A 24,097-nucleotide genomic window follows, 5' to 3' on the forward strand; every position below is an offset into this window, starting at 1 on the left:
TATGGTGGAATGCCTTGATCAGCCCTGATGCAAGGGGGAGGAACTTGGTCCTGCCCCAACTCCATATACCATGCTTTGTTAATTTCCATGGGAGCCCTTACCCCTTCTGAATGGAGATGGAGAAGGAATGGGAGGGGGATTAAAAGGGAAGTAGGGGGAAGAAATGGGAAGAAAGGAGGGAGGAGAAACTGTTTGGGAAATAAAATAAATAAATAAATAAATGCACAGATAAATAATTTAAATAAAAGCAATATAGCTGTTGTGAAAGTTAAAGAAAAAGAAAGAAAATGAACCCAGCTGTCAGCCATAATCTCAGAGAGCTTTAAAGAAGCTGTTGTAGGCTTCCCAACCAAGAGCAGGGCAAGATAAGTTCCCCAGAAAGCACTCTGATGTCTGGCACATCAGCATCATCAAACACAGGACTTTTTCTTTTCTTAAAAGGTTCTTGGATTAAGAAAGGCCTCATTGGAAGAAAGTATTTCTCTCATTGAGGATTCAGTTCTGACCTTGAACTTGCAGGAGAGAAATTAGTAGAGACAAGGAAGGACTATCAGGGTGATGGGGTAGGAAAGAATGGAGAGAGATGGAGGGTGAGAAGGCTGTCCTTTCGAAGCTTCTGTATTTCTATATAGAAAAGAATACGAAGCCAGTGGCATGACGTAGAGGAAATCAGAATATCACTGTGAGATCTTGAGCCTCATGACTTTTGCTACATCAAGAATACAACTATAGCCTGTGGTGGAAGACATTAATGTTAACTAGAGTCCTCTTTTAGTCAGTTTGTCAAATACCCTAGCTATTTCATTGTTTTTCAAATATCAGAATGAATATAATTCTATTTCCTATGTAATTAAAATGTATCTTTTTGCTGTATTTTTAGCACGCTGACTCTTTATGGTTGCCATAGTGACATTTGTGAGCAATGATATGTCTTATTATATTTAAGGACTATCAATGGACTTTGACTAGCACAAGAGGAGAATTCACTGAAACCCAAAATGCTTCAAATGACATTGTAAAAATGGGACGAGGATTGTCCCACAGTAGAATACCTCTGAGCACACACTCTGATATGTCCGGGCTTCAGTGAGCTGTCCATTCTGCTCCCATCTCCAGCACGATGGAGGCTAAATTGCAATAGGTGTCTGCAATTTAGCACCAATGTAACTTACCCAAGGCTTCCCATTTCCCCAGGCTCCAGCTAGTTTAGCTGTCAAGTGAAAGTAACGTATGGCACTCGACCTTGTCATCGTTCTTTTCCTACCTCTCCCCTGGGTCCTTGTGACCGCTCAAAATCAGATGCTGGAGACTGTCAGAAATACAAAGTTTGAGCTCCAGGATAGACCTGACCAGAAAGAAAAACCTGTTTTTAACTTCATCCGGTAAGAGACGTTTCTCTACCTACCCTCCAGCCTGGACTGGGTTTGGATTGGAGCTCTGTAACGAGTCCGTGCCTGCCATGCTGGGGTTAGGGTCCCTGACACACAGCTGCAGAAGGTGATTGCAACCACCCAGCACACATGAAATGGTTTGCTTTAGGAATTTTCTTTGAGCTTACCACCTGACCAAACAGTTGCTACCATCATCTGTGAAGCATTAACAGCCAGAAAATGACGCTGGAGCCGCCTGCCCCGTGTCAGTAGAGACTCTATCTTCTTTGAAGATTAAAGTGAGGACACTACACTCCCAATTCAAATAATTATGAGGCTCCTTTCCTTTCATTTACTTGAGTATTTCACTGTCACTTTTAACTAAAAAAACAAAGATGTGTTGAGAAATGGGCATATTTTCTCATGATTTTCTGGTGAATTATTTTCTCTATGTTATGAGAAAGTTAAAAAGTTTTAAAACGAAAGTGAAGCTAATTTTAGGAAGAAAAGGAGACATTATGGAACATGGGTCCATTTTTTTTTTTAAAAAAAAGGAATTGTCAGGAATTTTAAAATAGGAAAGGATACACACATCACCCTTGTGTTTATATTATAAAGCAAGCAATTTAAAACATTCAACATGTATTTTCAGCAGTTTCCTTCTTTTTGATGTTGCATTACAACCAGAGAATGTTAATGGTTACCAAATTGCTTTTGGCCAAGTCGCTTAACCCTTAAGAAAAAGAATAAAGGGGGGAAAGAAGTGTTGCAGGATGTGATTGCGGCTTATGATAGCTGTGAACCCCCAGCCCTGAGCAGATGGTAGCAGAACTGCAGTAAGAGGTCACAGACAGCATTCCTCCACCTTGGGTTATGTACAATGCATGGCAATGAGCGATCATTTCCACGGCTCCTAGTAGACAGCCACCAGCTTTATTAAGGGAGAAGCGAGGTCACAGATGACATCCTGACTTGTCTTGAGCTCTTTAGACTCTTCCTCTGTGTGTCCCAGACTTTTTTCTTTTTAATCAGAGTTGGTCTTCTCAGAAACCAAGCATTTTGTCTCAAGATATCGGCTTTTCCCTATGCCACGGAAACAAGCAATGGAATATCCAGTGGTGTGCATGGAGAACGGATGACATGGAGCAGGGCTCGCCGCCCTGTCTCTAGCAGTGATCAGCTGTTCCCACCTACACTGAGCTGCTCCTGCTGAGTAATCTGAAGCTTGTGACGCACATTCCTGAGGAGCAGTGGTTCATTGCAGTTCCTTTGCAAGGAGTGGTATCTCAAAGCTCATATGATTCCATAACTAGAGGGAAGGTGATGTCATGTATGGTGGATGGTTTGTTTTCTTGCTTCTTTATAGAAAACATATGGCCATGTTTACATATGAGTAGAAAACAATAACACACTGCTATCAAGTTAGCAGCAGCTAATGGAATCATACATGAGCGGAAATCAAACATCTCTAACCTTGCCAGGATTCAAGTTTGCTGATGTCTGTACACATCCTGTTTTATTTGGGTTGAAGGGAAGTTTTATTGTTTTAGGCTTTGATTCCTAATTGGAAGGAAATGGTGTAGCAAGATGTTATTATTTTTGTTTTCACTCTTCTCTGTGTTTAATTAAATTACTTTGTTAGCAGAGATAATAAATTCTGAGTAGACTTTGTATTATGATTGTGTAAAAATTAAAACCTATTCATTTGTTTGACTGTACTATTTGTATCTCTGATTTTAAAGACTTGTGACTGGAAAATTGGAAGTGGCCATTTGGAGATGGGACACAAAGCAATGGAAGGCAGGGCTGGTTGTCCTCATACCACACACTTTTCCCCGTGACTAGCTAGGTAACCTGACTCAGCCTCAGAGGCTTTGTGCACTTGTATGAAAACTATACTAGCTTATCTTAGCAGCCCATGGGGTGAGCTGTAAAGTGTTTCACACAAAGCCTGGCTTAAAGGAAGTGCTGCAGACCCCACTTCCTGTCATCATAGTCATTGAACAGGATGCTTCACCCTGGTACCATCTTTGACAATCTGAGCTGCTCAATGCTAAAAAGAGAAAAACCAGTAAAACCAGAGATGCTGCTGTTTATCAAATGTCCTGTCTAGCTGAGCCCAAACTGCAGCTGCTCCAATCTCCATGAGCTTGGTGTAATTTACTACCCCATTTCATGGAAGAATAAACTGGGAGTTTACATCAAGTGCAAAAGGCACACAGCTAAGAATTGGTAAGCATGGGGATCCAACTCAGACTGGGTAATCCCAAAGCTTAGGCTCTTTGTCTGTCCTGCTCACAGCCAGTGGCCTCTCTAGAACCTCCTTTATTTGCAGTATGTTTGGAGTGCCCATCAATATTCTATCATTGCACAGTGATATGGCAAAATCCCGGAGATTTCTATTCTTTTGCAATTCAAGAAACTGAGAAATTGTTTGTTTCCCGGCTGCCCAGACTCCTGAAATAATCACACAGAAACTGTATTAATTAAATAACTGCTTGGCCTATTAGCTCTAGCTTCTTATTTGCTAACTCTTACATATTAATTTAACCCATTTATATTACTCTGTGTATTGCCACATGGCTGTGACTTACTGGCTAAAGTTTCAGCATCTGTCTCTGGCAGGACTACAGGGCTTTTCTCTGACTCTGCCTTCCTTCCTCCCAGCGTTCAGCTTAGTTTACCCTACCTACCTAAGTTTTGCCCTGCTGTAGGTCCAAAGCAGTTTCTTTATTCATTAATGGTAATCACAGCATACAGAGAGGAATCCCACATCAAGAAATCACCTAAGATATGTGTTAGAAGCGGTAAATTAAATTCATACAACCACTTTTACTTTGTTTAAATGACACTGCAAGTTCATACTCAAACTTAGGTAAAGTCTTATGTCTCATCCTGCAGACAGAGAAGGCAAGGCTCAAGGTGTGTTGATATGAGAGAGATGGAGTGGCTAGTCATTCTCCTTGGTAGTCAGGAATTTCAGTGCCATCTAAGGAATGAAATATAATGATCTCAAAGTCATGTCTATGTCTACCTCACCACACTTCTCTTTAGTGTCAGGTATGGACACTAACCTGCCAACTAACCCCACGTTTAACCTAAGCAACACATAGTTAAGAGTGCTTCACCTGCTTTTCTTGTTGAAAATACAGGATCTGTTTGCAACTTGGGAACCTTCATATACAAGAGTGCCCAATTCTATTTTTGTTTACAGGATGTATTAAGTTTTGCTTTTTTCCTTCCTGCAGTGTTTGGGTAGAGGTAGAACAGAGAGAAATATTAAGACTGCCAGATTGCATGTCTACCAGCTAACCTTGCAGCAGTATTCAGTTAGATGAGCCCTTAATATAGGGTATAAATGTAAATACGCTGCACATTAGTAATTCAAGCGATGGTACCATAAGGCAGCAGCCGCGAGCAAAGATAGCTGCATTTATTATGAGTACTGTGGACCTTTCGCTAAAAGTTAAATGAAGACACAGCAATGAGTAGGATCCTGCTTTGTTAATCTCATTTTTAAAAAATCAGATTGCTTATTTTAGAATTTTGTGAAATGTGTTATGATCACATCCACCCCTCCCACATCTTATCTCAGATTCACCGTGCCTGACTTAGTGTCTTCAGTTTGTCTCTGTCTAGGCTAATTTGTGCTACATCCTCCTGGGGGCTGTACTCTTAGAGAAAACCAATGGTTCCTCTTTCAGCAGCTAACAATTGCTGACCACCCCAAAGCTAGGGGTAGAATTTTGTGCCTACCTCCCATATCTGTGCTGAGATTTGGTCTGACTTGGGCTTGCACAAGTCTTGTATGCACTGTCACAACTGCTGTGAGTTCCTCTGTATGGCTGTCCTGCTATGTCCAGAAGACACTGTTTCCTTGTAGTCATTTTTCTACCCCTTCTTTGTTAATTACCCCTAAGTTTTGAGAGGTTGAGATGTGGTATATCCAGTTTAGGACTGAGGATTCTGAAATCTTCTATCCTCTGCTCCCAGCCTGCTGTTGCTCTCTATGTTAATCACTATCTAGTGCAAATAGATGCTTCTATGATGAGGAGTGAAAGATGCATCGATCTATAGGTATAACGATAAGTCATTAGATGTCAGTCTAATACTGTGCTATTTTAACAGTATAATAGTATAAGTTTCTTCCCTAGGAGCTATGATTTGTCTATTCATAGGTTCTTGGTCTGATATTGCATTAAGCATGGGTTTCATCTTCTAGAGAGGGACATAAATTCAATCAGAAAGTGGCTGGTTATTCTCAGGACATTGGGCCACTACTGCACCTGTGGGCATTCTTGTTAGAACAACTATTTTTTATCTCACTAGGTACATAGTTGGGTAAGATTAATGGCTACTTTTCTCCTCCTGCAGAGTACATAACACATTCTAGTAAGTAGTGCCTTAAGCAAAGTGTTTCAAAAACTATTATTGCTATAAAAATAATTGGCCAATTTTATTGCATTGCCTCTATTACTTTTTTTGTAACTTTCCAGTTAATTCTTAGGTGTGACAAATCCCAAGATGGGAAACTGTACCTCTTAGAGCCATCAGGAAATACACAGACTAGATATTGATCAGGGAAGAACAATATTGTTTTGACAAGAATCTGTGTGGAGGTGAATTATTTGATAGCATAGAAGCAGTAGATGGGAATCAAACACTTATCTCTTTTTATATTTTGTTTAGGTCAATGTTTCCAACTACAGTCTGGTGATGGAGTCTGACTCAGGAACCTTCTTACCCATGGGGCTGCAGTTCACCGGCAGTGACAAGGCCAGGGCTATCATGAAGGAGGTCATGAGCCTGCTGCAGCCCCTCAACGTCACCAATGTCTTTAGTGATGGAGAAGGAACAGATATTAACTTCTGGATCCAAGCCGGAGTGCCTGGTAAGACCAAAAGTGAAGATGATGTTCTTTTACACTGTCACCAACTTAAAATAGAGTCTCTGTTTCAGTGTCACGGTGGTTACTGGCAGACCATGCCTGGAAATCCTATGTCTTTGCCACTAAGGTAGACTCAGAGTATTTTTGCAATTGGAATAATGGTGCATTTGCTTCCCCATCTGCAGTGAACGATTGTGGAATTCAGCCTATGAATCTTCTGTTGATTTTGATTTGTTTTTAAGGATAGATTATGTGTTTTCACAACCAAACTTTGAGAACTAAAGTAGAAAACAGTCACTGCTTCCAACTCCCTTCTGTCTTAGCCCCTACTAGGGAACCTTCACTCACTCTAATGAAGCTATACCTGAACTTTTACAATGAGAGATTCATTCTTTGAGGATGGAATGCTTCCTTATTTCTGTGTTGGTCCTTGATCCTTCTGATAAGAGTTTGGAGATAGGGCTGACAAAATGGCTCGGTAGAAAAAAATCACCTGCCATTAGGATGAGTTCGATTCCCAGGACCCAGGTGGTGTAAGGAGAGAAGCACCTCTCATAGGTTATCCTCTGACTTTGACAGGAACACCGTGGCAAGCGCATGACCACACACACACACACACACACACACACACAACACAGGAACACCGTGGCAAGCGCATGACCACACATACACATACACACACACACAACACAGGAACACCGTGACAAGCGCATGACCACACATACACACACACACACAACACAGGAACACCGTGGCAAGCGCATGACCACACATACACACACACACACAACACAGGAACACCGTGGCAAGCGCATGACCACACATACACATACACACACACAACACAGGAACACCGTGACAAGCGCATGACCACACATACACACACACACACACAACACACACACACACTGACTTACCCTGATTGATGATTATTTGTGGTGTGAATCTTCTGTCCTAAGCCAAGGACAGGAATGAAATTATGAAATGCAAATACACCTGGGAGTTATAGGAACAGTGATGGGAACAGATTTCAAGAACATAAATTTGTGCTGATCCACAAATCTGCCCAAGATCAGCCATACAAAGAGTTATTGTCTGTTTCTGAGAATACATTGTGCCTCCAATACCATTACATCCGTACCCAAAGGAATATCCGGAGATCCATCTGCAAATTGTTCTGCATTTGTGTTATATAAGTGGGAAGCCTGGCCTGTGAGCTAGTTAGCATTACTGTTTCCAGAACTCTTATGTGTTATACGTACAAAAATGGGTTCTCCAGGTGTACCTCTGCCACCATGCTTCCTGCTTACAAAACAGATCTCACCAACAACTACAAGATTTACATTTTAAAGGAACCGTGTTCTTGAGAAACTGTGGGTTTTTAAGGCATATGTTAGGTTTATAAATTTACACTAATATCCATAATTAAAAATTCTAAGTCTTTCCTTTATTATAAAGGAAGATTCAAATTCTGTCCATTTGTCCTATGTATATTTTAACAAAAGTTTGAAATTCTTGAAAATCCATATTTTCATTTAGAATGGTGTACAATGCTTTGATATAACCAAAACATTATGCATACGGTCTGTGGATATCAAAGTATAGGGACAAATGCTTATGCTTCGAGTGGTACAGGATCATTTGATCAAATTTTACATTCTCTCAGTAAGTCTTTAATTGAGAACCACCAAGTCAGCTACTGTGAGAAAAAGGCTGGTGGGTCAAAGTAAGTTAGACTGGATAAGGACAAGGAGTGGGCAAAGGGGCAGTAGGAATCACCTCTACAGCAAAATTAAGGGGAAAATCCTTATACCGACTGTTCTACCACCTTGTTTTTCTGTCTGACCACAAGAGCCCCTCACTTATTCCTTCACATGTCTATGTTCCATAGGACTTGATCTGCATGAAATGAACAGAGAGATTGATTACCGTCCTATAAGGCAATGAGGTGCCATCCCTCTTGGCCTCAGCAAAGGCAGGTTTGATTTTCCATCTAGCAGGGCAAAATGAGAAATCTGTGCCTGTTTTGGTTGTAGAGGCAGTAAGCTACACTTGTGGCTCTCACCATTCATGAAGCCCCCAGTCAAGTTTCTTTTAAAATACTGCCTTTAATCTGAGAGCATCCTTTAGAAGTTGGTACAGTTACCCTTATTTTAAAGATGGAAAAATCGGCTCAGAGAGATTACATGACTTGCAGAAGTAACTGAGATCAGACCATTTTGATGTCAGGGCTGCTGGCCTTTTCCCCACAGCAGGCAGTAACACAGAGGAGTCTGGGCAGTGTCTAAAGTGTTTGTTTTATTCAGCTTTTGCTTATGCAAAGGATTTCAGTTTATTACTGCCTGGAGAAATTCACCTCTGGGAGAAAGGAGTTTGTTATTGTAAATAACTGCGCATTTCTCCTCACATTCCTTGCTCTCCTCCCCTTGCCTCCAGGTCAGCAAGTTTTCTGTAGAGTCGATGTTTCATTTTGGAGGACTGCGAATGTTTCCCTATATTCTTTGCTGTTTTCTTCCAATATTGTAAGGTGGAAGCAAAGGGTTGATACCTGTCCCGTGATACCATGGAAGTTTTCTTTAAAACATTGTTACCTCTCTCTCTCTCTCTCTCTCTCTCTCTCTCTCTCTCTCTCTCTCTCTCTCTCTCTCTGTGTGTGTGTGTGTGTGTGTGTGTGTGTGCGTGTGTGTGTGTGTGTGTGTGTATACCAAGGCACACATCAGAAGACAAGTTGCTGGGAATGGCTTTCTCCATCTACCTTGTAGGTACCAGAGACTGAACTCAGGTTATCAGACTTGGTAGCAGGTGCCTTTATTCACGGAATCATCTTGCCAGCCCTATGTTATCTTTTGTTGTTTCAAATTTGGGTTATTCCTGTACTGCCCACCCTGTAACACTTGGGATATTGAAACATTCTAGAACTTCTGAAAAAGACAACAAACATATTGATCTGAAGGAAAACGAAAATATATGTTTTGTGTGTAGTCTGTATCCCTGAGGCTGTGGCACCTCATACCCATCTGCCCTAAGAATAGGAGTCAACAAACTATTTAAACAATGCTTTGCACTAATCCATATCAAAGCTCTATTTCTTCTTTTTCTCTCATTTCTTCTATTGATCAAATAAACACTAAGGATCCCTTATCGCGTTAAATATCCATAATCTGTAGTGACTACTTGGTGACTGGGCCTCAGTTTTTCTTGAGTGTTTCATGTATGCTAAATAGGAAAAAATAATACTTATTAGAAGCACAGGTTGAATTCATGATTTTTACCAATTATTGAAGACAAGTAGTTCAGTCTATGAAAATGTCATCTTTGGGAGAAAAGAGAAAAAGTCCTGCTGAACAAGATGAAATCTGTAATGAATTATAATCCAGCAGGACAATGAATTATCGACAGAAATAGAACACTTCAGGGAGAAAGAGATTTAATACAAAGTGTTTGGGATGTACTTTTTTAGTAGAGCTCTTCTTCCCTTGAGATCTCAGACCCCAACTATTCCTGTGCCTCCACTGACACCCCTGCTCTTCCCTCCCCTTCAGCACACCCCTCTGTGTTCACAAATCCCTCCTCAGCCCACAGCATTCTGTGCCCTCCGGTTTTCTGTGGCACTTTGGTATTCACCCACAGCTTGGTGCCTTAGCCGCAAACACAACCTTGTTTGGTATTCTTAGGAGCTCGGGTGCATGCTGCCGCCTGTGGTCACTAATCCTTTCTTCTTCAACTTTAAGGTCAAGTCTTTCTAGTTTTTAAACATCTTCTAAAGCTTTTAGTTTAATTTGGGGAAAATATTTGAATTCTTGCCATTATGACATGAAAAAAGAAACTAAAATACTGAAAATAATTATTTCCTTGGTAAATGTTTGTTCTCTTATATTAAGAATAAGGAGAAAATAAAAGATGTTGAGAAAACAGTCTCTAAAAGTTTAAAATATTAGAAGAAAATGGATGCATTAGCCTGAAAAATGTAGACCAATTTCCCTCACATGGGAAGAAACTGGGTGATGTTGTAAACATACCTGCTAGTACACAGTGGACATGTTTATAAACATGCCTGCTAGTACACAGTGCAGATGTTATAAACACGCCTGCTAGTACACAGTGAACTTGTTTATAAACACACCTTCTAGTGCACAGTGAACATGTTGTAAACACTCCTTCTAGTACACAGTGCAGATGTTATAAACATGCCTGCTAGTACACAGTGAACATGTTTATAAACACACCTTCTAGTGCACAGTGAACATGTTTATAAACATGCCTTCTAGTGCACAGTGAACATGTTTATAAACACGCCTGCTAGTACACAGTGCAGATGTTATAAACACGCCTGCTAGTACACAGTGCAGATGTTATAAACATGCCTGCTAGTACACAGTGCAGATGTTATAAACATGCCTGCTAGTACACAGTGAACATGTTTATAAACATGCCTTCTAGTGCACAGTAAACATGTTGTAAACACTCCTTCTAGTACACAGTGAACATGTTTATAAACACTCCTGACAGTACCCAGTGAACATGTTTATAAACACACCTTCTAGTGCACAGTGAACATGTTTATAAACACACCTTCAAGTGCACAGTGAACATGTTTATAAACACGCCTGCTAGTACACAGTGCAGATGTTGTAAACATACCTTCTGTTACACAGTGAAGATGTTTATAAACATGCTTGCTAGTACACAGTGAACATGTTTATAAACATGCTTGCTAGTACACAATGCAGATGTTATAAATATGCCTTCTGTTACACAGTAAAGATGTTTATAAACATGCCTGCTAGTACACCAGAAATCTTCCTATATAAAATGGTGAGCAACTGTACACTCTTTCGGTGACCTTACAAAAGTAATATTACAATAACCTCTGGCTCTGAACTGCTCTCAGTTTGAGATAGACTTTGAATATTGAACTGTTGCTTGATGCTCTCAGTGTGGACTTTAACTTAGGGTGATGTGATGAGACTCTTTTGCTGTTGTTGTTCTGATGTCTTGGTATGAGACATATAACCTCAGTTGCTTAAATACATCCTTTTTAATTTCCATTTTCGAAAAATAAACACACACATACACACACATACACATACATACACACACATTCATGTACCTGCTGAAAAACTTAGATGTCCTCTCAGTGTGGTCTACAAGAATGAGGCTCCTTTTGTTCCTTATCTCCCATTAAACTTCTTCTGCTACAGGATTTAAGACACAACTTTCTCTAATGAGTTTCCTTATTGTACAGTGTTCTGGAAAGAATCACAGGTCTTATGTGTGTATTCTTCTCCACAGCCTCTAACTATATGAGTAAAAAATATCGTTTTCTTTCTGAAGTTTGCTCTTTTGTTACTCAGCATCCTGACTGGTCATCTCCTGTGTGGCATAGGGAGTCAGAGACAAATATATGCTGTCTAGTAAGTGATCCTGGGTTAGCACATCTGTAAAGTGTAGACGGTGACCTAAGAGTCTCGTTTCCACAAGCACCCCCATGTGTTTTCCCCCTCTGTCCCCTCCCTTAGAAACTGACATTACGGCCCCAAACTCAACACAGTCCAGACCATGCCAACACATAGTTCAAGTTCTGTTCACTATAAATTGTTCCTAGCTCCTAAAGCCTCTTCCTCAGCTCCCCCTCTCACCATTGACTTTGCCTCAACAGAACTCATTCATTCCCAGGCCACCTTCAACCAAGCTCACCTGCTTTCTGAGCTCCCCTCCCCCTAATCAGCAGACTTGATTATGAACTTTCTAAATTGAAAAATCTACCTAACAATCGAGATGCTTTTATCTGGAAAATAAAGCAGAAGATCTAAGTCAGAAGGGCAATTACAAATGAACCCAGAGTAAGTGCTTACAGGGAGCTTTTGCTTTTATTTGCAGCATTAGGATGAAACACAGGGACTTGCACAGGTCATATGCCTCTGAGCTCCTTCCACAGCCCAATGAAGTGCTCAGTTTAGTTTTCCAGCCACACCAAGCATCTTAGTCCTTTGCATGTTCCACCCCACCCTACTTGGCATGCTGTGATCATTCAGGGCAGCATATTTTCCACATTGTATGGTCATGGAAGAGAGAATCTCTATAATTTATATCGCTGTTTTTCAGTGAGGAACTGAAATTACCTGGCGTGAGTGAGAAGGAAACATGCAACACGCAACAAACCTGCTTAGGAGTTTATTAGAGGGGTGTGTACAGGCCTGAAGAAGTCAGTGTGCAGGGAGAGAGGAAGATGACACGTCCAGCTTGTAAAAGCTGCCTAGCAAATGCGCACAGGAGGTTGATGTGGCTTCGTCATACGCAGATGATGGAGCTAACACATACATGCAAGGACATAGATGAGTCATATATGGATGATGCAACCACACATGTGCACAAGGGCTTAGCTGAGTCATACGTGGATGATGTAATCCATGCCGCATGTGGGTCACGCAGGGCCCTTTAACATCCCCGGAGGCCATTAGGCACTTCTGCCTGAGGGCTTGTCTGCACATGCATGGCCCCTAGAACCCAGAAGTATCAGCCTTATTGTGGCTGAAATCATTACATTCTTTTGTTTATTATAAAAATTTGGGGAGTTTGGGGTCTTCAATGGGTTGGAACGGGGTGTCGTAAGGCCTCTCATGACTGCTTCCTGCTGATTTTGTGGACATCAGAGAGTTGAGATGATTGACTACATCCTGGGATGACTGATTACTTTTGTGTTTTTCCCAGGCTCTGTGGAACTGACTGGTTGGCAGCTTGGACCTCGCAAGATGCTAGAAAGGCAGAAAATTATGTCTAGAAAAAATTTAGACCCCGATGATTAAGGGAGGAGAGCCCCAAGATGGAAGATAGTGGGGTTTTTGCAGTGGGGTGGAGGAGGGAATTTCCCGGGGGTTCCCAAGACCAGGAATGATAAGGGAAGAATTAAATGATAATTAATCTGGTCAAGTCTGATCCATTTAAATAGGTCCAATTGGCTCCCCAGAGCTTATGAGAAAAATCAATGTTTGAAAAGAAATAAATTTTCGGCATATTAAAAGTAATTATGATGGTATAGTATTGGAATTGAAGACAGTGGGGAGGAGGGAGGAAAAGAAGGGAGATTATTAGAAAGGGGAATGATTAGACCCCTTAATGTTTTACCTGAGGCAAATCTTAAGACACTTTCTCTTTAGCATCATGGTATTACCTTAACATTCAGGAGACACTGCTACAGTCAGTGATAAACCTGTTATGTTAAAGTCTGTCTTGTGAATTTTTTGAGTTTGGGGCTGTGAATGCCCCCAAACTCATTGTTTCTTACCACCTGGGCTTTTGAAATCCTTGTGCTTCCGGCTCTATGTGTAATGATGGTCCCTGTAATAACAGCTGAGTGGTTAGCTGGAAATTTAAGTGTGACATTGGCGATATAGAGAAGTTGGTAAAGCAGAAAGGAGAAAGAGGAAGAAGGATCCCCCCAAGACAACACCCACAAATAAGCAGGGAATGCCTCAGAACTCCCATGCCTGAGAAGTGTCTGCCCCTTGCTAAAGTGTTCATGATTCTAATGTTGAATAAGTTTGGTCCATAACTAAGGTCAAGCTCTGTGGGAATAATATCTGGTCATCTCAAAAATAAAATACTGTGTGAGAGATTTATTGCCTATAATACGCCACCTACCTCAGTGACTATACAGCTCCATTGCATGGGCCTCTTTCATTATAGATTGTATTGTTTTAAAGCATTCATATATAAGTTTCTCTCATTAGTCCAGACTCCATCAAGATACCAAATATACATATTATTCAAAATTTTGCATATTTTCAGTGCTGCTTGTTACTGTCTAGTGTTTCACATGATATCAACAAAACTAAAACTTTTCATTTTGACATTTCCAAATGCCTTTCTTCTACACTCTTCTGAGAAAGCAGTCGGCAAGGACACAAGTAGATATGCTCATGCAAAGTAGGTACCGGGGTCATCCTCTAGATCAAGGATACATGTTTTCTCATCACCAGGTGGGATACAGCACCCCAGCAGTTCTGTGTCCCCAGTGTATCTAAATGGAAGGTTTCTTCCTGTGGTAAAAGCAGTGTTCAGGAATATTCAAAGAGGTTAGTGTTCCAAGTTGAGGAGTTCTCACCTCTCTAAGGGCATTCGAAAGGAGTTCTCTGATTTGTGGCAGGAGTTCTCAGTCCCTTGTGTGAAGAGCTGTGGAAATTTTATTCAGTCAGCATGTATTAATTAGTTAGCATAAGCCAGGTGCTGCCTACCCTGAAGATAGACAACCAGAAGTATGTCCTTGAATACTGAACTAAAGCAATGGCACTGGGACGGAATAGAATGCGACAAAGAGCTAAACAAAAATGGTAAAAAAAATAATTAAAAAGAAATAAAAATAGAAATAAAATATTGTACAATAGTAGGGCATAAGTTTTGTTGGCGGCTACCTTTGACCTCTTTAGCTTGGGTGAGTCAGAACTGTTGCATTACCATTTGTTGACTGCCATTTTCTATGTTGATTTGTTCAGCACCCACTTCAATACTTCAAGTTGCTCATCGAGTTCAGAATAAATGATCTTTTTATGCTCCTTTAGAGCAGATTTGCTCCAACTCCATCAGAAACCTCCTGGTGCCCAGTTTCTGGTCCCCAAGCCGCCCAGGCTGATTACAGATTAGGTGAAGAGGGGATTTCTGTGCTGCGGGGGTGGTTCAGTTTGTCACATACTGACTTATGAAGCATCTTCCAGTGTTGCCTGGAATAGGTATTTAAAACTAAAATGCAAACTTACACGTTGAAGTTAGTGTGCTTTGTATTTTCTCTCCTTAACTAGGCTTGGGGGGAGGCTCAAGAGAGTTCTTTGTTCTTTATGTGCCCACAGTTTCCAGTATTATCTGGAGCACAAAAGTTTAATGATTAGGTGATCTGAAAATGAACCGAACACAAGAAAAGCTATGTAACAGTAAAAGGTGGGCATTTTGTTCTAGGTGCCAATAAGTAACATATGTGACTATGTCCTGGGATAGAACACAGGGAAATGCTGCAAGAGGGGAGCTGGACCTTGTTGATGGAAGCTACAGAGCATTAGAGTAGACAGAAGACATAAGGAAGGGCATTGCTGGTGAGGAGATAGTAGAAGCCAGGCAGGCGTCCCTGCAGGGAGCAGTCAGGAGAAAGGCTGCTCTGGGCAGTTCATCCAGGAAGTTGTAGGCAGTGGGAGCAATTGAATGTGTCCTGGCTGATGACCAAAAGGCCATGTTTCAGGTCAGAAACTCCTACAGATGACGCCAAGAGGACAGAAGTCTTCCGCAGGAGACCTCTTGATGAAAAGTGTTATGAATCCAGAGAGCTCATGTTAGGGGTGCCCAGATCACACTCAATAGGAGGCACAGTGTGAGAACTATGTAGTGAAATGAGGGCTTAAGGAAGAATAATGGGTTAGAAACACTTGCTTTAAGTGTTATAGGATTGTTCTATTTTGTGCGTCAGAATGACCTGTGAACACTATGCTGTCTGTTTCTCTAGCTGCCATATTCCATGCCTTCAAATAACATAACCTGGGAAGGCTTTGCTTCTTTAGATGCCCTTCTAATAGTCTCAAGATTGGCTCTTATAGGATCTCTTTCCTATACATTCAACTCTCAATTTGTTGTAGATTATATTGGACATAACAGTGGTTATGACATTCACAACAGTGAAGTTATGTACCAGTAAACTCACTATAAAGTAACACTATTGTAAGTCACAAGTGCATAATTCACTAACCTCCTTATCAAACATCATGTTCCCATAACATACAACCCTACTGCATGGGTCACTTCCCCTATGACCATGTGATTAAATGGAACTGTGACTTCCTAATGCTTGGATTCGGCATCTCAAGATGGTATAGAGTGGCCATTGCTGAGGAAAATATCAGACTTCAAAGTATAGTTTCTCTGAAATGCATATCACTTTCTTACCATGGAAAAGTTGAAAACTCATTAAGTTAATCTCTCATAAGCTTGGGCCCTATATAATCACTGCATTCAATAGATAGATGTACTATGTATGAATTTTGGAGAATACAAAAGTAAGAAATGGCCTTTTCTCTCTAGGGTCTCAAAACTGAAGACCAACTGAATTATGGTTTATATAATGAGAAAAATAAGAATTATGTCTTCATGTAACACTAAATAAAGCTACATTTAAGTTTATAAGGAAAAAGTATAAAATTATCTGAAAGTCAATGGATTCAGTTTATAGCCTTGTATTACAGTGAGGAATGTAAATTTGGTTTGACTTTTTTTTATTATATCTTATGATTGTAAATAATGATATTCTTTATAAGAAAAATGTTATTGCAGGGCTGGAGATATAGTTAAGTGCTAGAGTGTTTGCCTGATAGTGCATAACCCTGAGTTCAATCCACACCACTGTCAATATGTTACCATGGAAAACATCACACAAATATAAAAGTAGAAAAACAATACAATATACCCCATGTATCTATAATTCAGCTTTGGGACAGTTTTACTTATGGATGTTCTTAGTTCATTCCATCCACAGCTAAACCTCTACACCAGCATGTTTTTAAACAAATCTTTAACATAGCACCACTTCATTTGCAAATAATTTATATCTCCCAGAAATAAAGGCTCATATATAGAACAATAGCAACTATACCATTTCCACCTAAAATATTTGAGAACAATTTCTTGCTATCATATTCAGTTTTATAACTAGTTTCCAGACTTTTCTAATTAAATTCACTTCAGTTGAACTTAAAAGTATAAAAACTATATTCTTGTTTGAACCAAGATTTCAAAAGGTCCAAACAGTAAAACTGACTGATTTGCCTATGAAATCTTATAATTCTTAGATTTTACCTTTATCTGATCTTTGTCTTTCACTGATTCATTTCAGAAGCCCAGAGATTTTTCTCATTCAATGCCATGACATTATTGACTGTGCTCCTCTATCCTTATTTCTTGCAAAAATAATCATCAAATCATGTGCTTTGTTCTGGTTTGAGTCTAATTCTGAATGGTGAGAGAGATGCATGAGGTGCTTCTGCTTGCTCACGTTAAAAGGAATATCTGATATCCTCTCTATCCCTCTTCCCAATATCTCTATATAGATATATGATACTCCTAGATAGATAGATAGATAGATAGATAGATAGATAGATAGATAGATAGATAGATAGATGTAAATAGAGGCTGTTCGTTTGTTTCTTGGCCACCCAGACCTGGATAATAACACAGAAAGTATATTAATTATAATATTGTTTTGCCAATAGCTTAGGCATATTTCTAGCTAACTCTTACATCTGAACTAACCCATTTCTAATAATCTGTATCTCATCATGAGGCTGTGGCTAACCAGTAAGGTTCTGGTTGGTGGCTGGCATCTTTCTCCTTCAGCAGCTACATGGTGTTTCTCTGACTCTGGCTGATATATATGTGTGTGTGTGTGTGTGTGTGTGTGTGTGTGTGTGTGTGTGTGTGTGTGTTCAGATTTCCTGTCTGGGTTAACTTACTAAAGCATTGACTGAAACATCTTCTTTAATAATCAATGGTATTAAAACAAATTCATAGCATAAAGAGGGGAATCCCACATCATCTAGATAGATAGATAGATAGATAGATAGATAGATAGATAGATAGATAGATAGATAGATAGATAGTAGATAGATAGATCCTCACACACATTTTTTTCTCATATATATTTATATTCCATATACATTTTATTGGAGTATAATCTAAGTATTATATTTTAGTTCTTTCATTCCTTGTTAAGTATTTGACATACTTCTGTAAAAATGACTTTTTTCTTTGGTAACCCTGAGATACTGTTTATAAGAAATAATGGATTCATCATTCATTCTTTCCTTTATTTACATATTTTAATACCCATCAGTTTATTCCCTAGTGTCTTCCAATGATGATAAATTTACTCATTTTGTATCATTATTAACTGATGAGTTTCAAGACATTTGCTATGTTTCATTCTGTTGTGACAGTAAAAATAACAGAATGTCATTTTACTGATGCCTGGAACTGTCCCATATTTGAACAGTGGAAGCCTCTTTGCCTTCTGAGTGCTTTTAGCATGAGCCGCACAATTACTAGGAACATTCCAACTTCATAGTTTTACAAGTGTTCCAGGCCATCATGTGCATTTCTTGAACCAGATCAGTATCAGCCATTTCTTCAATGAGTCCCACTATGTTTACAAGGTCATGGTATTTCAAGCCCAGACAGAGCTTTGTATGTATTGCTGCTACCAAAAATGGCTGTTGTCTCTAAGTCTTTTAAGACTTGTCTCTAAGCCAGACAAGGAATAATATTTTTTTCTCGAAAGAGAAATTCTATTAGTAATACATCTTTCAATTCATGTTCAAGACTACAAGGCTGTACTTAACCTTGCTGATTTTACATCTGAATTTCCTTTGTCTCTTTCCCAAAATCCTCATGTTCAATCAAATGCCATAATCATTGCTTTGTCCCAAATGCACACATGAGATCTCAGAAAAATAATAACAAAGACAGCAGCATAATAAGTATGGAAAACTGTTAACAGAGGTTTCTGTTCTACCCAGTCCCACAGCCATTCAGTCCCAAACAAAGAAACACACAGAGGTCTACATTAATTATAAATGATTGACCTAGTAGCTCAGGCTTCTTATTGACTCTTATAATTTATATTAGCCCATAATTCTTGTCTGTGCTAGCCACATGGCTTGGTATCTTTTTGGTGAGGCAGCCACATCTTGCTTCCTCTGTGTCTGGGTGACAGTTGCAGACTGAGCTTTTTTTTTCCCAGAATTCTCCTGTTCTCATTGCCCCACCTTTACTTCCTTCCAGGTTGCCCTGCCTTGCCTCTACTTCCTGCTTGGCTACTGGCCAATCAGCATTTTATTAAACAAGTACAAAAAGCAAATCTTTACAGGGTAAAACCACTGTCTCACAGCAGAAAACAGTTTGGCTCTTTTGTTCTTTGGTATAGTTCTTTCAGAGGTGTAAAAAATTCTGTTAACTTGTGGTGTTTATTTTGAATACTGGTTTTTGTTTTGTATCTGGAATTGCCTATAAGATGGTTTATTTATTTATTTATGGCATTGGGAAGAGATCACAAATATGAGTCAATATGAAATTTACAATGACTTTGGACCTAGATTCAGCTGGATCTTCACAATACTATTTTCTGGCTCCAACCATTTCATGGTGTCATTTATTTAAGAGAGCGGGGCGGGAGAGGAGAGAGAGAGAGAGGAGGGGGGCAGGAAGGAAAGGAGAGAGTCATATATTATACTAGATGTTTTACATATGTTATTTCAGAGAATTTCATGAGATCATTCTGAAATGTAGAGTATTATTTTTTAACCAATTTTCAGATGAAGCCACTGGGGCTCTGAGAGTTTCCTTTGTGCAAATCTAAAAAGGTAGTAAGTAGAGAAGTCAGATTTAACATGTAGTATCATTTACTTTAATATCACACATAAAATTTAATTTCTATCCTTAAAGATTTAATGCAAAACTTAGACCAGGAGGGAAAAGTACAACACTTCAGTCATTCACATATGTATTCATACACACTTGGAGGTATGGAGATATGCCAAACTACACTTGGTTTAGAAAATTTCCAGAGGATTCTGAAATGCTGTAAGAATGGAGATGAGTGCAATAGTCAACGTTCTATCCACTGTTGAAACCACTCTCCTGCTCCTGCCTCCTCTTTACCTCCATAGGTGTAAAATTAGAGTTTTTGTGGCAACACCATCCATCTCCTGTCCTATGCATGCTTCTCAAGAGCAAAATCAATCACGAAGGTCTCAAAGACATGCCATACACCTAAACTAGGCAAACCACTTACTACCACTCACAGTGCACAGGCAACAGGGTCATGTTGGAGGAACAAAGCTCATCACCTTCTGGCAGATGGCTTCAGACAACTTAATTCACCTCTTGGAGCTGCGATTCCCTAGTCTGAAAAATGAGGTCAATAGTATTTCACAGAGCTCTTGTGAGAATGGGATGCATTTTACAAGTGACGATGTATTTGCAAGTCAGTTTCACTCAATGCAGCCGATATTCAGAAAGAAGCTTGGGAGTGCTAAGGCGTTTTGCATTTTTAAAAATTTGAAGAGGCTTTCATCTGAACATGTTCTCATGTGCTTAGTTAGAACCAGTAATGAATGTGACCAGGCAGTTTAACTCTTCTGTGAACCATCTCAAAACATGTATTTGCCTTGTTGGTATTTGCTGGTCTTTAGAACTCTTACTTTGTCGCTGTAAAACAGAGTGCTGGGGAAGCCGGCATCCCCTCTGAGCCACCACTGGTCTTCAGTTCAGTGACCTGATTTAAGCCAGCAGCCTGACTCACTTCACCATAATGCAACACTTCACAAAAGAAAGCAATTAAGAAGAAACTTGAATCAAGGATTCCTATTACTCGCTCTGAAATTAGCGCCAAGTCAGTTCAAGAGAATTGATTATAAGCTAAAGGGAGTTGGGGTAAGGGTGTATGCATGAAGGTATAAAAGCATGGCCAACAACATTGAATGAGACTCAACTGACTCTCCCAACCAGCGTCTAATTTTACATCATACAACATGCACTGACATGTGTTCCTTATGGACAAGGAGCCTGTAAAATACCTAACTATCTTTTTTATGATCTAGAAATGGGGTGACTACTTCTCTATACCTCTTTGAGCATTCAAGTTTATTACCAAATCGCCGATGATTATTTCCAGAAGTAAACATTATTTTGTATGTGAAATAAAAACATGATGATGAAAGGAGCCAGTCTATTCAAATATTCAGAGCAGGAGATGAAATAGAACAAAACTGTCCATATCAAACAATAAACACCAGCTGTATGTATATTTGAGGTGGTCTAAATGCTAGTTCTTTGGCACCACTAAAATTTACAGAGTAGGTTGATGAGACTATCTATGAGTGAAAGAATATTTTCTTATTTTTAAAAATATCTTTTCTTGCAACAAATTCTTTTTCAATTTTTGTTAATATAACCACACAAGTGTATGTGATTTATATAGTTTATGTATCCCATGGCAACATAATCTCGCTTCTCTCTTTCATTTCCTTCCTACCCAGTCTCTCCAGATCTTTGATTTTTCTTGAGAGAATCACAAAAAGACTTCCTATTCTTCAAATTTATAAAAAATTTATCTAGTTTAGCACGATTAAGCAAAGTGCCTTCACATCCAAACCTCCCACCAATTATCAGGAAGCCTATGTGTTAACAGGAAGTTGTGGTTCCCGTCCTTTGGCCAACCACATCTGGCGAAAACTGCAGAGGCTTGTACAATGCCATCTGTGTTGTGGCATGTGTCTCTTTTCTCCTTGGTTCACAGGCCCTTCAGATAATTTACAAAGTGTGTGTTTTTAAGTGTCCTGGAAGATGAGAGTATAATTTTGCCCAAGAATATGTTTATGTGCCCCTGTAAAATACCTAAAGTCATTCTTTTTTATTTTGTGTGTGTGTGTGTGTGTGTGTGTGTGTGTGTGTTTAATCAAAGAGAAACTTCACAGGTAATAGACATAAAGGTTTTCATCTATTCACTCATAAATCCTTCTTATAAGTGTTTTTATTTATTTGTTTATTATTAATAGAATATTTCTTGGTTTCTCTTGGCTTTTTCTGTTTTTTAAATGCTGTTTAGTTCTGATTTTATATTTCATGTTCTTCAGTCAAGATTTTTGTCAGATCTTTTTATTGCGTTTAAACCTGCTATTGGGACCCTCTTTGGGGCTATGTGTTTTCTCTTAGATCTCTTCCTAACAAGAAAAATCAATAGCATTTTTCCATTCTATATCCATCCTTAGCAGGAAGTATCAAGTACCTATGAAAGTGACATTTAATCTAGTCACACATTCAGATATTTTCTGGCTCTAATCTTTACCTTTCGGATTTGTGATAACATTTGGAATATTGACAATTTTCGTCATTTTCATCTAAATATTTAATATTGCTTTACCTGTCCATACAAACATTAGTTATTTTATTTTAAAAAAGTGATGCTTTGGAGCATAGTGAGGATTAATTAATATTGTAAATAATTATATGAAGAACAAACTATTCGATGGATGAAAAGATAAATAGGAGAAAAAGATGTTAAGACTGAGGCTAAAGACACTGGTGCTTTCACTGATGGTGGTTCACAGTATTTCTTAATATTTAAATATCAAATAGGTCACGATGCTTAGTTACTCTTACTATCAAAACAAATTGCCACCAGGTTGGGGAAAAAGAGATCACCAACAAATGTGTTAGTGTTTATTGAAAAGAAACCTCGCTACAGGCTTAGAGAACTGTATGAGAGAAAGCGGCTAAGCTGTAGCCTGCCACGTCCTTCAAATGTGAGAGACGAGATGCTTGAGCTTGTCGCTTTTCCAGCACCAAATCTCACACTGGTTTCCCATTAAACTCAAGGATATGTGAAAGAAGTGACTTTAATTGCTTGGCACTTAAAAAGCCTCCTCTCCTGTTCAATGAATTAGAAATATTTTTAAAATTTGATTGAATTTAGGGTGACACAAATTTACCTGTAATAGCATTTTTTTTTCTTTACACCTAAGTAATCTGTCTTCAAGAAGAAACCACTTTAAATGAACTGTGGGGTGCTCAGAGGGTAAATGGTAACCAGGGAGATACTGCAGATCTATCATTTGTAAGTACAAAACGTACATTCCATGGCTCATCCTCTCTTCTCCACATCCACATCCATATGACTAGGCATTGATGTCTTTGCTCTCCAGATGAGAAGTCTGGGGCTGACTGTCCAGGAGCAGTTATATAAGTATGAGGAGATGAAGGTCAGATCTTAAGTCCTATGTTGTACTGCAAAAACACATTTTCTATCTCCAATGACTTTGAATCCCCATTGAACACAGGAAGGTGGCAATTTTTTAGGCAAAGACTTCATCATAAATCCATGCAGTTGATATACCAAAGACAAATACCTTGCCTCACTTATAGCAATCTAGTTGGGCCTGACTTGTCTGGATTCTGTCTGTGTTATCTCATGTATAAAACAGTGCCAGCTTCTCTCTCCAGTTTTGCTTTGTATTCAGGTTTGTGTCTGAAAACTCATACTTTCCAAAGGAGTATTAAGAATTCTGTTTGCTAATCGAGTAGGTACTGTACAGTCTCAAAATAATTTAGAAGTTTCTCAGATTGGCACTTGAAGTGTGCCCTATCTCTGATGTGGGAAAAATCCATCTTGCAGTGTTACTTAAAAGGAAAGAAAGCCACCTTTGGATGTCCTTCAGGACCTTTCCATCTGGTCCCCAAAGCAAGAGGAATCTAGTATTATGGGAGTTTTCAATATGCCTCCTCATTTGACAGTCAGTCAAATGTCTAGATCATGGCTTTCCTTTGTTGTTTATTTCCCTACTTCTGGCTGTGTATTAAGGTTCTTTTGGTGCTATACATACCCCCATGTCATGATAAATGGCCAGGCAAGGTAGTAGCCTAGCTTCCACTAATGCCTGCCAACAATTGCTTCATAAATACTCAAGAGGGAGAGTCTATGACTTTCCAAGTCTATTATCTATGCTGACAATGACTGCAAACAGTATAGGACAGAGGGAATAGTCTCTCACTATGAAAAACTGTAGGAGAATCAAGCTGAGCTGTAATCCTCCTCAGAGGGCCATTGTGACCCCAAAGAGTACGGAGCTCTTCCTTTAAAAAAAAGAAATCTTGACTGGGTCACTGTATCTGCTTCCACAGTGACTGGATATAGGTTCTATGATGACAATTAAGGTAGTCACCAATCTGATAAAAGGGGAAGGCCCCTCCAGGCACCCTCTCCACTATTGCTAGGAGTCTTTGCTGGGGTCATCCTTGTGGATTCCTGAGATTT

The 24,097-nt window shown here is 39.4% G+C and overlaps 1 protein-coding gene across 3 annotated transcripts in view; it reads left to right on the forward strand.

Moving 5' to 3' along the window:
- Positions 1 to 24,097, forward strand: part of Cpq (carboxypeptidase Q) — a 400,620-nt gene that overhangs the window by 313,143 nt on the left and 63,380 nt on the right. For all 3 annotated transcript variants that reach the window (XM_048457233.3, XM_048457231.3, XM_048457232.2), the window contains one exon: positions 6,060 to 6,261. In XM_048457233.3, coding sequence (XP_048313190.1) covers positions 6,060 to 6,261 — 202 coding nt within the window. The remainder of the gene's footprint in view (positions 1 to 6,059; positions 6,262 to 24,097) is intronic.

The sequence above is a fragment of the Myodes glareolus genome, chromosome 19 (genome assembly GCF_982192425.1).
Source record: "Myodes glareolus chromosome 19, mMyoGla1.1, whole genome shotgun sequence".
Lineage (NCBI taxonomy): Eukaryota > Metazoa > Chordata > Mammalia > Rodentia > Cricetidae > Myodes > Myodes glareolus.